The following is a 15,388-nucleotide window of genomic DNA, read 5'->3' on the forward strand; positions in this document are numbered from 1 at the left end:
AACATACACAGGCACATGTATGCACAGCCACATAGCCACACACAAAGCTATAATAAACGTAAATAGTTTTTTTTTAAAGCTAAAAAATATGGGACCTGTAAGTCTTATAATGTGCATCCAAAGATTTTTAGATTTCAGCTCACTTTTTATATTTAACTTCTTAATGATGGTTGCATGTTGTTCTAAATGTAAATGTTTTCAATGTTGAAAACTGATTCTGAAGATACCAATCCTCACCAGAGTTGTTGTGTTTTCGTTTGTACCATGCTCCATCCAAAGATTTCTCTTCTGCGTTCTTGTCTTCCTCAGCCAGCATCACTTCTTCTGCAACACAAATTATGATAAACAATTATGTCATAATAGTGCTAACATCAAGTAAAGCAAAGCTGTTATTGAAATCCAACGGTAAAAATCAGTATATAACTATATATATAAATATATATATAAATAATATATATATAAATAACTAAATTTACACCTGCAGTGTAAAGATATGATTGTGTTTCTGACCCGCTTTGCAGATCCACTCCAGGTACCCAGTTAACTCTCTCTCTATTTGCTGTTGTCGGCGAAGCTTCAAGAATTCTTGCCTCTTCTCCACACGCTCTCTCTCCTTCGCAAATTCCCTGAAAAAAACACAAATACACACACATGCACACACACACACACAAAGAAAAGTTATTAAAACTGACAAGTCAACATAGACCCTGGAGCATTCAGCTGTTGATGGGTACACAGACGGCGGTCTTCCAGCAGGTAAGGCAAAGTCCCTGTCTAACCCTCACACTAAACTGAAAAATGGTCTTATACTGAGACAACCAAATACTATCTGTCACAACGGTAAAACACACTGTTCTTTCTTTTACTAATTGAAATGAGATTATCTCAAGTCACAGTCTGATGATGTTTGACTTGGCCAGTTTTAGAAAATATTTGCAATTTAAAACCAGTGACTTCATCTTCTCCTCATGGGCCAAGACAGAAAAAAGATAAGCTAAAAATAACATGCACATTGGACATACTCGTGCTTTCAGATAGAATGGGTTCCATTAAATACCCTGCACTGTGAACAATATATTTGTTTGTATTTGTGATAGTATAGCTGATGATAGTAGCATACCACAATGATGGGGTTTTAAAAAACCCACTTTAAATTTTACACGGAACTGAAGTTTCCAGCCAGTCCTTAAATACTGAAATACTGCTGGTGACTGATGATAGCAAGAAATTATTGCCAAATTCTTTGACCACAAGCAGCTGGAAAACCTCTTACACAGTAAATGTTAGTTTTCTGTTGTCCTGTTTCAAGATAAAAGATTTATTTGCAACAATGGCAGTGGATTATTTGAGTTTGTTGGACTAAGGTCTTATTGGATTCTAGGGAGACTGGAGGTCAAGTAAATACCTTTGTGGTGTTCCTGAAGCACCTGAGTAGTTTTTGAGGTATGGCATTTTGTTCTTTCTTGCAGACTCCTGCTGTGAGGAGTACCAGTGGGGAGTGGGTACATTTGGTTTGCAGCAATGTTTTTAGTGGGTGCTAAAGGTCAAACTAATGACAAGAAACAGGGTACAGGGCTCTGGGCCACTGTGCTACCTGTCAAGTAGGGTGGCTGTCAATTCATTATTTGTACAGTCAGCATACTCACATTAAAAGAAAAGAGAAGCATATGAAGGAGAAAGAAGGAAAAGGAGAGAATTCTTAATGTCATGGAAAAAAGCAAAAAGACACTGATGATAGCATGACTCGAAACTGTTTCACTCACATCTGGAACTAAAAACTGCTGTCTGTGAACTGTAAAATGCATTTATGACAGTGTGTAAATCTAAGTAGCTCTAGAGCAAGTGGATTTTATTTATCTTAACAAAATAACTGATAAGAAAACATCAATAAAGATTATCATCACTGGTAGACCTACACCTTCTCATCGAGACACACAGGAGGCAGCAAAGAGGTAACGTAGGGAAATTTTCAATCAAAAGTGTTCAGGCAGGCATCCAATCTTTATGTAGTGTGCATGTCCTCTCTAGCCCATAGCATCCCCAACCACAAGGTGCACTAGAGAGGTTGCATAAAACTGCCTTGACTCTGAGAGAGACTGGGATGAAGGTCTGCCTTTCCTGGTGTGTGCTGATTGCAAGGCGAAGCAGGAATATCACGATTTTAGTGTGTAGTATTTAGTGTTTGCACATAATGTGCGAAGGCCCCTCAAAGTGTTGAAAGAGCAATTATTGGCTGTCAACGCACCTCCTCAGACTAACGTCCTTAATTTCGTCAGAGTTCAGAGAACTGTTGCACCATGTCTGTTTTTTTAATTCACTCTACAGTTTAGTGTTTTCTTTTCTTTCCTGGAAGAGTGGAGTTGTAGTAGGTAGGTAGTTGTAATTAGCTGTTTGTAAAATTGTAAAATAAATGTATTTAACACACAGTTGTTCTTTGGAGACTCAGCTTATGTATGTGTAACCCAGTGTTAAAAACGGGATTAAAAGCATAAATATTGATATACTTTTGATTAAAATACTCATTTCACAATGGGAATAAATATTGATAAAAAGCAATTAAATATAATAAATACTGATACAAAGCATGTAAACAAAACATAAGTTTAATTAATATGTGGATAAATGGTGTGGAGGCAGGACTTTTAGAGCGTTCTTGTCAGACACCCTTGGCTCCTACGAATCTAGAATCTGTCTGATCTGGCCCATATTTCCCTTCTGTTCTGGTATTGTTGTTAAAGGTAACTATACTGCCTATACTACATACAAAGAAGGCAAGAAGTAGTGCTAACAGGCCTTACATGCCCACTACCAGTATTTCACCACCAGTGCTACATATGGCTTGTGCTGTTGCCCTCATGTCCCCTCCCCTTAAGCCCTTGCAGATATGGGTCCAAAAAGCTTAAATGTGAAGAAAAGTGCTCCCATCCACCACTGCTTTGTTTTCCACAGTGGCAGAACAACTAAATTAAATCCAAGCTGAAACTAAATCTGCCTGCATAAAAACAAACTGATAGCTGACTTTGTCACTATCTTTAAATTTGTCCTGTAAGCTTTGCGCCAGACTGACAGCAGCCAAACGCCTTTCTTTCCCTTATATACTTGCCACATGCAGTGGTGCATCTAAAAGGTCACTCACGGTGTATTCCACTAAATGTATTTTTAAAAGTAAAAGTTAAACATCTTGTTTTTCAGATATATAATTAATGTTAATTATGTAAGTCTACTAGTAAATGATGATATAGATTTAAACTGCCTAGTTATACACTGACCAAGATGTGTGATGTAAGTCTGTAAAGGTTCTCATTCATCCAGGTCATTGTAGTCTAAGGAGCTTGGAAAGAAAAGCATCTGGACTTCTTTAGGTTGCTTGAACTTAAAGAAGTCCAGACACTTTTCTTTCTAAGCTCCTTAGACAATGTGTGATGTAAGAAACTTTTAATCACCTATTTACCACATTAATATGAAAATTTTAATCATAGGCAGTGGAACTCGTGTTATGTCCTTTTGAATATAACAGGCAAATTGAATAAGTGCAGGTTTAACCAACAATTTCAAATTGGTAAAGTAGTCTAACTATAGTTAGACTTCAATTCAATTCAATTTTATTTATACAGCGCCAAATCACAACAAGAGTCACCTCAATGCACTTTATATTGTAAGGTAGACCATACAATAATACACACAGAAAAAATCCCATATGCTCATATGATCCCCTATGAGCAATCACTTTGGTGACAGTGGGGAGGAGAAATTCCCTTTTAACAGGAAGAAAACTCCAGCAAAACCATACTCGGGGAGGTGCAGGGCCATCTGCCATGACTGGTTGGAGAGAGAGAAGGAATACGGATACAAAACATGCTGTGGAAGACAGCCAGAGATTAATAACCAAGTGTGATTCAATGCAGATAGGTCTATTAAGTGAGAAAGGTGACTGAAGAAGAAATACTCAATGCATCATTGCGGTCTTGTCGAGTACTGACAGGGACTAGAAAGAGAGTGTATTTCTCCTATATTGGCTTCCCTTCATTGGTTCCCTGTTAAATCCAGAATTTAATTCAAAATCATGCTCCTCACATACAAGAGAAAACCGCAGAGTCCAAAATTGCTTTGGCAAATATTAATTCAATATTAATTTTAGTGACCTCCAATTGTAAACGGGTGTCATAACTGCCAATGTGATTAATTTTATTGAATTTACATTTAGCCTTAGCCAGCAGTTTCCCTCAATGTCGCCTGCTCTGGTCCCTGGAAGACAACTGACTATGGTTACTGGTGTCTCTTGCTTCTCATGTCTCAGAACAGAATCACTAATTACCAGAGTTTGATCCTCGGCGGCTGTGTTGCCGAGTGGGGGAAAGCAGTTAGACACATGAACAGCTTTGTCGTGGACCAGGGGCTTCTGTTTAAGACTATACTTCGTCCTTACCATCACCCAACCACCCTTTTCTCTGGCTGCATGGCACAGTCTGCCAGGGGACAGCTAGTGGGCCTATGTTACCTTCTGCTGTAACTATAAATTAGGCAGTGAATACACAGAGAGTGTGCTTGGAAGCATGTGGAGATTACACTACAAAATAAAACGTTATTAATAAGTTTTGTATTAAATTGCTACGCAGATTAAGCTACACAAAAACACCACTGTGTGTTTATACAATTCTCTGCATTTAATTATTAGTTATTATTAATCTCTGGCTGAGTTCCACAGCATGTCTTTGTCATGTCTTCATAGACTCATCCCCAACTTGTTGCAGCAGATGGCTGCCCCTTCCTGAGCCTGGTTCTGCTGGAGGTTTCTTCCTGCTAAAGAGACTTTTTCCTCATAGTGCTCTACTAATGATTGTTGGGGTTTTCTCTTTATTATTGTAGACACTTTCATTATAAAGCGCACTGAGGTGAGGCAACTGTTGTTGTGTGCTATATAAATAACATTTAATTGAAGAATTTTATTCAATTAAGTTCTCTTGCTACATTAATTTAAATTAATTAATTTTTATTTTAATTAAAATAATAGTAACTTTTAAACTGTTCTCATTTATATTGTTATATACTTAACATCGTTTTTTAAGTCACCAAATGCCACTGGTATGCAAATATAAGGTACATATTCAAGGATAAGTCTTTAACAGCAAGTGTAAAAAAAACTTTACCAACATTCTTGACATTTTTAAGTTTAGTCAAAGAATGCTGCAATTGTTCATTTAGTTTTTTGTCTTTGAATATTGTATATTAATCAACAATCACAACTTAAAATTTATTGTTATATTTTGATGGAATAGTATAAATATTTCAAAATAAATTATTTTCTACATACTAGTTTTTCTTCACTGTTTTTGAGCAATCCTCTGACTTTCAGGTAGGACAGAATGAGACTCATAAGTGCCTACCAATGATGCCAAATGACAATATAACAATTAAGTGCATCAGCATGAGGAAAAATGTCATGATTTATGATGTAGTTTTAATCAAATCATGTAAACATAAAATAATTCAAATTCTTGGATGACAAAAATGGGAATGTCTGTCCTGCAGATGGCCAAAACTGCTTTTAAATTAAAACACATTTATATGTTACATGTTGCAAAAAAACATATTATTGTGAATCATGTATTACCAGGTATGCTTTTAATAGGCATTATAAGGCACTTGTTATTACAGGATTTACACATATAAACATGTTTGATTCAACCAAATTAAGCAACCAATGCCAGATATATGTCATCTATCTTTGTTACATTCACTAGGCTAACTGCTGGCATGCTGGCTATTATTATATGTAACAACATATTTAGCAATTACATTACTGATGACCAGAGATGGGCAGTAACGCGTTACTGTAATCCGATTACTTTTTTCAAGTAACAAGTAAAGTAGGGGATTACTATTGCAAAAACGGTAATTAGATTACCATTACTTTCCTATAGGAATGCTGCGTTACTGCGTTACTAAAACCGTGGGCCTTTCTCAATATGCGTACTTATGCGTACTTGCGTTCTCGTGTACTCGTGATACGGCATCAGTCGGAGACCAAGTACTGTTGAAATTCGAAGTACGCATCAAGTCGAGAACGCGAAAAAGTCCCGGATGTGTTCTCGCTCCGCCCGTTTTATCGAGCATGCATCGGTGTTGACTTGTGGGGATTTGGTACAGCTTAATATCCCAGAATGCATTTTGTCCAAAACTCAAACGCGGCAATGGCGGACGAGCGGGGCTAAAAACTTTTAAATATTACTCCTTCTGGGTCACAAAATTATTAGTTATTTTCAAGCGAGAATGTAGCTGTGTAAACTTCAAATATCTGCTCGATTTATCGAGATATCATATATTTCGAAACGCGCTCCGACGTTTTCGCAGACGTCTGTGACCCGCCAGCTCCACAGCAGACAGCGAGGTGGAGGATTATTACAGCTGGACTCCCGGCACATCGTTTTCAACCCCCCCGCGGTCTTTCGCTACTCAGGTTAAACAAACCCCAAACCCCAGTAGCTGTCTATTGTATTGAGTGTCCACTAAAACAAAAATAAAAGCGTTCTAACATCTCACCTGCTTGTTTTTATTAAGGTATGTACATGTATGTACATGTACACTATTTTTATTAATAGAGATTTCACTACTGAGGTTAAACATGATATACAAGTCACTTAGATCACTTCTAAATGTTAATGTTTGATTTATTTCAGTGTTTTATTTGTTCCTGAGTAAACCGGTTTGGCTGTGATTAAAGTTAAGCTTCATTACATATTACTCACAGTTAAATTAAGAGGGGACCGCAGTAAAAACTCCGGACCTGTGACCAATGTTCCCTCTAAACTGCGCACGTGCGCAATTCCGCATTGCTGGCACGGTCTCTGCGCACAGAAAATCTGCATTGCGCACAAAAAAAAAATCTAACCTGAATTGAAATTAAAATTAAAACTTTAACAATTCTGTTTTGTAATGTTAGTCAGTAAGTGACTGGCTGCTCCCGTATGGGATTAGAACGATGCCACCTTATCCCATAGTTTAGCCGATGCGTATATACGCAGCGAATCAACGGCATTGACAGGCTATGACAGCGTCCTTACGTGTCGACACCGGTGTTTTAGCTAGCAAAGCGGCGTGGCTGATGTGGACTGAAGCCACGTTAATGACAACGTGTACAACCATTGGAGATGTGAGCAGGACAGACAGAACAACTGACGGAAAAAGTGTGGACTTTATACCAGTTTTTAAATTGTGTTTATAGGCCACGTAAAACCAGAGTTATGATAAAAATATCTGCAATGTTTGGTTTCCTTCCTGAATACTGTCGTTGTTTATATTTACTGCGGGAAGAAACGGTAAAAACGGCGTTTTATAAGAAAAAAGGCTTCAAAGCCTGTGAGCAAAAACAAACTCCACCCCCCTCTCCCTTTCCTATTGGTCCAAAAAAGTACCATGTCGACCAATCAAAAAATGATATGGCAATGTGGCATCTAGTTGTTAAGAAACGGGGGGAAGTTTTAGGAGTGAGGTGGTGTTTTGAGATGTGAGAGATTTGAGACGTTTAGCGCAAATATTGTGTAGTTAGTGTGTAGTGTAGTCAATAGTTTTGTTGTGTGTGTCAGAACAATGAGGCGACTGCTGAATGTTACAGGTGTTACAGCAGTGATACATCTCCTGTTGTCAGGCCTGCAGGTATCAGGCTGTTGTTCTCCTTTATCTCATAGTGGACAGAAATTATTTTTGGAGTGGCACAAATAATTTGTGTGGCATCAAATTTGATGCAGAACAGCTGATTGTTCTCTAAATAGTTTGAAATGTTTATTTAAAAACGCCTTGCCTGCGTTAAAAAAAAATAGCTGTAAAAAACTTTGGTGTTTGCCAAACTCAGTTACTTTTTTGAAGAAGTAACTATATAATTAACTGCCCAGCATTGGTCATTATATACTATATTTTGCAGACAGATTCACAGACTCTCTCCCAGACCACAGACTCATAATACAAGTCAGAGCTTTATAAAAAAGAAAAAAAAAGAAAAAAAAAAGTAGTAAGTTGTGTTTTCGAAATTGGAGTTCAAGTTATTTTTTACTTCCAATGGTGTTAACATACTACACAGGACTAGATTTTTTTTTTTTTAATTTTCATTGTAAGTGGGCCAAAGCAGTTAATTAAAAGTATTCTAACATAAATGTAAATGCTGTAATTTGATTATTTTAATAAACCATGTAACTTGGATGGATTCGATGCTGGCATGACCACAGTGCACACGTCTGCTCTCGCTCACAGTGGTCCAAGGGACCGCTCAGGGAGTTTGTGTGTTTCGCTCAGACACGTGAAAAATTAGAGGGAACATTGCCTGTGACATCATCAAGTACATGAGTCCATACTCGCGTTCTAGGCAAGTCCGTACTCCCGTGCGTTCTCGCCGAGAACGCGAGTACGTACTCGCGTACTTGAGAATTGAGAAAGGGCCTGTGATTTTTTTGCGAGAATGTCTCATGACAGTGACGTAAGCAAGTGCGACGTTCGTAATAACAGCTGTGTGCAGATCAACAATGTGATAATATATGCAGCGTTTAAAGTGTAGAAGTACTGACCTTATTTTGAGTTTGATTCCATAAAAAGTGACAAAAAAACATTAGTGTCCATTGTGCGTGGGAAGAAAACTTCTTTTTACAGCGAAAATATACCCCTAAACTTCCAAGCAAGCACCGAGTGCGCTAAGACATAATGGGAAATTCACAGAGAAACTCACGGATTCTTCCACTGACCACTGCGGCACACCTGCACCAGGGTAAACCTCCGCCTACCCTACTCCTGCTTTACTGGTGAAAATCACCGTAGTAAATAAGCACAAAAACAATTGAAACTATTCCATACCGTCACTGTCATTATATTATGCTGCTATTCATACTGTCATTATATTAATGCTGCTATCCTGTATATATTGTACATACTATTGTTTGAGTACTTACGATTGTTTTTTTGTACTTTTTATATTTTACATTTATATTTATTATTGAAACTTGCACCAAGGGAGTGGCACTCCAATTTCGTTGTACTCTGTACAATGACAATAAAGGCTATTCTATTCTATTCTATTCTAGAGCAACAGGACCGCTAGTCTTTGACTTTATTTATTTTCTGCTGTGTTTTACTTGCATCTATTTGAAAGAGTGAGTGTAAACACACACAAAAAAAACATTTTATGTGCTGGAATGTGCAGAAAATAGGTTTAAATATTAAACAAATTTCTTCCAGTCAGAGAATGTTGCATATAATCACATTTTTGCTTGATGCATAAAGTTAAAAGATTAAACGAATAAAGCAAGTTTTAAAAAGGGACTTTTCCATTTGATTACATTTTGTATGATCGAGTATGCAGAAAAAGTAGAACTGGGCTGAAAGATCTATCGCTTTATCACCTATTCAGGTTGTAAATCGTGTTTTTAAAAAGTAACTAAGTAACTAAGTAATTAATTATTTTTGAAAATAAGTAATCAGTAAAGTAACGGGATTACTTTTTTTGGAGAAGTAATCAGTAATTAGTTACTGATTACTTTTTTCAAGTAACTTGACCAACACTGCTGATGACTAAAATTAGTATTGTATGACATTATACATAAGTGAGTACCTTGAAAGTGCATCACTCAAGAGTTGTCTGCCACACTTGACGTGATACCAGGGGATACAGGAAAATGTCTATTTCACAACTGATTGGAAGTGATTTCTGGACGTTCCTGGCTGTTGTTGGGTAAAATCAGTTGAAAGTGCCATAACAATAAACTTGGGAGTGATTGCTTTAGAATCAGAATCAGAATGGGTTTTATTGCCAAATGTTGAGCAGGTTTACAACATTAGGAAATTGCTGCGGTGCTTCAGTGCAAACATGCTGTCATAAATTGCGCTTAAATAGACATGAAAAAATAAAAGTAAGAATAAGAATTAAAAGTGCTACGTAGAAAGATATATGCATGAGATATACATGAGATATATACATGAGAATAAGAATTAAAAGTGCTACGTAGAAAGATATATACATGAGTGCAGGTGGTGATCAGTGCCAAAACATGGAATGATGCAGTGAACACAGCGTAGGGTCATGAGTTAGTGGCGGGGACAGTCGTACGTTTATTGTTCATGTGTCCAACAGCAGAGGGGAAGAAACTGTTCTTATGGCGAGAGGTTCTGGTGCAAATGGACCGGAGCCTCCTGCCTGAGGGGAGCAGGTCAAACAGACTGTATCCAGGGTGAGAAGGGTCAGCTGAGATCCGAGCTGCACGCCGCAGTGTCCTGGAGGTGTACAGGTCCTGCAGAGATGGGAGTCTACAGCCAATCACCTTCTCAGCAGAGCGCACAACACGCTGCAGTCTCTGTTTGTCCCTGATAGTGGCTCCAGCGTACCACACGGTGATGGAGGAGGTGAGGATGGACTCGATGATTGCGGTGTAGAATTGCATCATCGTCCGTGTTGGCAGGTTGAATTTCTTCAGCTGCCTCAGGAAGTACATCCTCTGCTGGGCTTTCTTGATGACGGAGGTGATGGTGGACTCCCACTTCAGGTCCTGAGTGATGGTGGTACCCAGGAAGCGGAATGAGTCCACAGAGGTGATGGGGGTGTCAGTCAGGATGATGGGGGGGAGTGGGGCTGTGTGCTTCCTGAAGTCCACAGTAATCTCCACTGTCTTCTGGGCATTCAGCACCAGGTTGTTGTGGCTGCACCAGGACACCAGACGTTCAACCTCCCTCCTGTAGGCAGACTCATCCCCGTCCGAGATGAGCCCAATAACGGTGGTGTCATCTGCAAACTTGATTAGCTTGACAGACTGGTGGGTGGAGGTGCAGCAGTTGGTGTACAGGGAGAAGAGCAGAGGAGAAAGAACGCTGTGTTCTTTCTCCCGGAGGGGAGCCGGTGCTGATGGTCCGAGAGTCCGAGACATTCTTTCCCAGCCTCACATGCTGCTTCCTGTCCGTCAGGAAGTCAGTGATCCACCGGCAGATGGGATCAGGCACATTCATCTGGGATGAGCATGAGCAGATTGCCACAGTCACCTGTAATTTTCAGAAATTATTTCCCCAGCAAGTACTATCAATCTTCAGCAACCACTCACAAGTTAGTGGTCAAATGTCAATGGACTAACTTTAACTAATGTTATCCAGAAGAAAGACAGCTTACATGCTAAAGCAGATATATTACTTAATTAAGTTATCACAACCTGGAGACAACATAAAACAACTATTTCTTGTTTTGTCCTCATGTGGAGTTTTGGGATCTATGTTGTGGTCTTGTTTATTGATATTAATGATTAGTGAGGAATCGCTGACTGCTGACACTAAATGGAGAGGAGGGACACTGAGGTATGGTATTCAGGAGAAAACTATGCTTTGGACTTCTGAGGAAAGTCTGACCCAAGTACTTCGTATAGAAATATGCCCATAGGCTATGAAAGAAAACCAAGAGTCAGGGAATGTCATTTATTATATTACAGTCTATCAAGTAAATGTAATAAATCTAAACAGATGTTATTCTTAATATAGCAACATTTCTTTGTATCGTCTTTTTTGATTTTTTGTTACAATACTTATTTGTCTCTTCTGCCCCTCAGTTTCTTCATCTCTGTAAAAACAAGCTAAGTGGAAAATGAGATATGCAGGAGAAGAAACAGAGAAGGGGAGGTCAAAAAAGAGAAGGTGGAGGTAGACAGAGAGACTTATAAAGACACAGAGAGAAAGACAGACTACTGAAATAACAGAGTGAGTCCACCCCAATTCAGCGTTGATTGGTGTCTCCCACACAGTGGAGGGGGAAGCTCTATTCTGCATTGCAGTGGCTGTCTGCATACCTTCCTGAGGTTATGTGTGTGTGTTTGTATATGTGTGTGCAGGTATGTCTAAATCTAATTTTTGTGGTTTTATATGTGTCTCTATATATCTGTCTCTCTGTGCATTACACAGAGTCTATATTAAACTTCTAAACTCATGCAGAACAAATATTTTCTTCTCTGGTAAAAAGAGGACATATAAAATAAAAATTTGCATATGCATAAAAACAGACCAGACTGTCCATGAAATGCTGCTACAGTATGTATGCAGATATACATTTTGTAGGTATACTTCAGGTAATTCAGTTCAATTCATTTTTATTTATAGAGTCACCTCAAGGTGCTTTACCTTGTAAGATAAAAGCCAACAATAACACAGAGGCAACCCCAAAAATTAGACAACACCCTTTAAGCAAGCACTTGGTGACAGTGGAAAAGAAAAACTGTCTGTAGCAGAAGTAGGCTATATATGGTAGAAATATGTTCTCTCTTTCTACAGTACCCTCGCTGCATCTGAGACATGATGTTTCAAATTTTTTGAGATATTTCACAAATGCAAGAAACCATTTCACTTTTCACAGTGTTAGTAGAGGCCAAAGTATTGCCATCCAGAGTAAGTAAGCATATAGCAATGAGCTTGCCTTTCCATGATGGCTCCTCCTCTTTCTTGGGTTTCTGCTGCCTGAGGTATTCACTGAGCGGTTGGTTGGGGCCATCTTACTGATGTATTTATGGATGTTCGTTGCCTCATCCTGGACTGTGGTACTGACGATCACTAGTCCCTGGCCTCCTGCCTTACGCTTAGCATACAGCCTCAGGGTGTTGGACTTGGGTTGAAACCCTCCATGCATGGTCAGGAACTTCCTGGTCTCTACGTCAGTGGCTTCTGTCTCCTCCTTTGTCCAGCTTATTATCCCAGCACAGTTCCTGATCATGGCAGGGCGTAGGTGTTTATAGCCCAGATCTTGTTCTTACTAGGGATGGACCCATCCAATATTACATATCGGTGTCATGTTTCGGCTGTGTGGCAGGCAGGAGAGTACCCAAACGCAAACTCACGGAGACAAAACGTAACCTCAAAACACAGCTTTAATGCTGGCATAAAGCGAAACACAAAAACAGTACTAAACTAAACTGGGAAAGCTAAACATAAAGTATACCAGGAACCACGGGGAGAATCACACACAGCTATGAGGGAGACTACGACACTGACAAAGAGAAACACAGAGCCTAAATACACAGAGGGATAACGAGGGAATGAGACACAGAAGGAGGGCACAGCTGGGAGAAATCAGGACTGACGAGACTTGTTTGTTTTTGGCCCACTTTGCACCAGAGAGAAGAAGGCAGCAGCTGAACAACAGCAGCACGTTTAAAATTAATAAGCTTTTGTTAGAATTTATTTAATATTACTTTGTACACCAGGATCCTTTTCTACGTAGCTGATGGCTGGTAACTGTGCAGGGGCGGGTCTAGCAAAGTTTTGCTAGGGGGGCCGATAGGGCATTAACAGGGAAAAGGGGGATACAAAGAAATATTTTTCTTTCTTATTCTCATTTAAAATGTCTAGCTTTTAATTAATAAATATCCGAATCTTACACCCAAAGTTTTAATCTGATGAAAAAATGTATGGTCCATACTGTATATAGTAACTATTAAGTCTAATATATACCCTAGTAAGCTATAGAACTTTTTCCTTTGGGAAGGTATCATCTGTGCAGTCTGCAATTCATTTGAAGAAATATGTTGAATCTATTTAATTATTGTAGAAATAAAATTAATTTCCATGCATTTTTTTTACACGTGCATTAAAGTTTAAAATTACGTCAATTAAGCATCACAAGGCGGAGGGTGGTTCCCTATTTTTTTTGCTGGGAGTGGGCAACCCTATTAGTTAGGCTGTTTAATATTTCTACTTAGTACTCTTTAAAATACCAGAATAGGGAGGATGGTGTAGGTTTATTAAATTGATCAGTATTGCTGAACTATGAAATAGTTTGGGTGCAGTGTATTTTTTGCATACAGGTATAAGAGAATAGCTTTAGTGTTTTGTTTTTTAAAACTTGAGTATGAACTTATACAAAATGCAGCAAGATATTAAAAAACAGTTTTATTGATTAAAAAATACGGGAGTCATATCGGTTTCGGCAGATATTCAAATTTATGATATCGGTATTGGACAAAAAAAAGTGGTATCGTGCCATCTCTAGTTCTTACCATTCAGCTGACTCCTCAGGACTTGCCTGACCCTCTGGTGCGTCCGCCTTCCCTGCATGGCATCCGCAATCAGGCCTCGCCGACTTAAATATTGTACTGGGTCCTGTGTTTGGGGTTGTTGGTTGTGTGTTATGTTGAGCTGGCAGCGGGAGAGCTGCAGCTCTGGGTGTGGATGTACAGCAACAGTCAAAGTATTAATAAAGTATGCTGCAAAGCATGAACGTGCACCGGGGTCTGCTGTGGGTTTGTTACAGTAACATTGGACTCTTTTTGTTTTTTTGTTTTCCCTGTCTCTTGCAGAACCATGCAGTACCATTTTCTCTTTGTTTGTTTGTTGGAGTCTGTTTTTTAAATTGAGTTCTCCTGGCTTTTCTTTGCTACGATTTCCAGGTAGGAAGTTTTGGTCTTTTCCAGTTCTTGTTTTAAGTTTTGCACTTTCAAATATTTTTTTTTCATAAAGGGCTTCACTGGTGCAGAGTTTGGTTTTGAATGGAAAGTGTTAGGGTGATTGTGATAAACGTTGTCATTGTTGTACTTAAAGTTGTGGACCTTGTTTTAAACTGCATGGTCAAAGACATTCTTTTGTTTCCATGTGTCCCTGCCTGTTGGATGGTGGGGGAGGTTATGTTGTTTAACTGCAAGCACATTCTATGTAAGGTTCTGGTTTCCATATTTAGTAAGGGATGTTTACTTCCTGCCCTTTATAGGCTCACCTATGCTTGTATATGATGGATCGTTAAAGGAGTTGAGCCATATACAGGGGTAAGGGGAGATGACCCGTTTGTGATCAGTAGGAAGTCACACACACACACGCACACGCACACACTTTGGGGTTGGCTGGGATCAGATGAGGCGCTTTCGGCACCGAGACCCTGATCCGACAGGCTCCCCTTGCAAGTTGAATTGCATCAATCTCTGATTGTCTTGCTTTGTTCACGGGAATAAGTCTCTGAGTCAGCGAGTCACAGTTCTTCCATTAAAAAAAAACAAAACAACACAACACAACAAAACAAAATATTTGTTTTACAGTATAATCACTATAATACTTTCAGAAATATAAATGATTGTTTACTGGCCCCAAATGTATTCTGCAGCAGGACAGTAACCCCAAACATACAGCCAAAGTCATTAAGAACTATCTTCAGTGTAAAGAAGAACAAGAAGTACTGGAAGTGATGGTATGGCCCCAACAGAGACCTAAGCTCAACATCATCGACTGGGTCTGGGATTATATGAAGAGAAAGAAGGATGTGAAGAAACCTACATCCACAAGAGATCTGTGGTTAGTTCTCCAAGATGTCTGGAACAACATACCAGCTGAGTTCCTTCAAAAACTGTGTAGAAGTGTACCTAGAAGAATTGATGCTGTTTTGAAGGTAAAGGGTGGTCAC

General features: G+C 39.0%; 1 protein-coding gene across 1 annotated transcript in view; it reads right to left on the bottom strand.

Moving 5' to 3' along the window:
• LOC146696591 (voltage-dependent N-type calcium channel subunit alpha-1B-like) overlaps window positions 1-15,388 on the bottom strand; it is a 222,287-nt gene that overhangs the window by 105,736 nt on the left and 101,163 nt on the right. The window contains exons 9-10 of the mRNA XM_085474072.1: window positions 511-626; window positions 238-324 (exon numbers count right to left, since the gene is read on the bottom strand). Coding sequence (XP_085330198.1) covers window positions 238-324; window positions 511-626 — 203 coding nt within the window. The remainder of the gene's footprint in view (window positions 1-237; window positions 325-510; window positions 627-15,388) is intronic.

The sequence above is a fragment of the Copadichromis virginalis genome, linkage group LG12, assembly GCF_057382275.1.
Source record: "Copadichromis virginalis isolate Kocher_CV1m ecotype Utaka linkage group LG12, C_Virginalis_male_GT1.1, whole genome shotgun sequence".
Taxonomy (NCBI): domain Eukaryota; kingdom Metazoa; phylum Chordata; class Actinopteri; order Cichliformes; family Cichlidae; genus Copadichromis; species Copadichromis virginalis.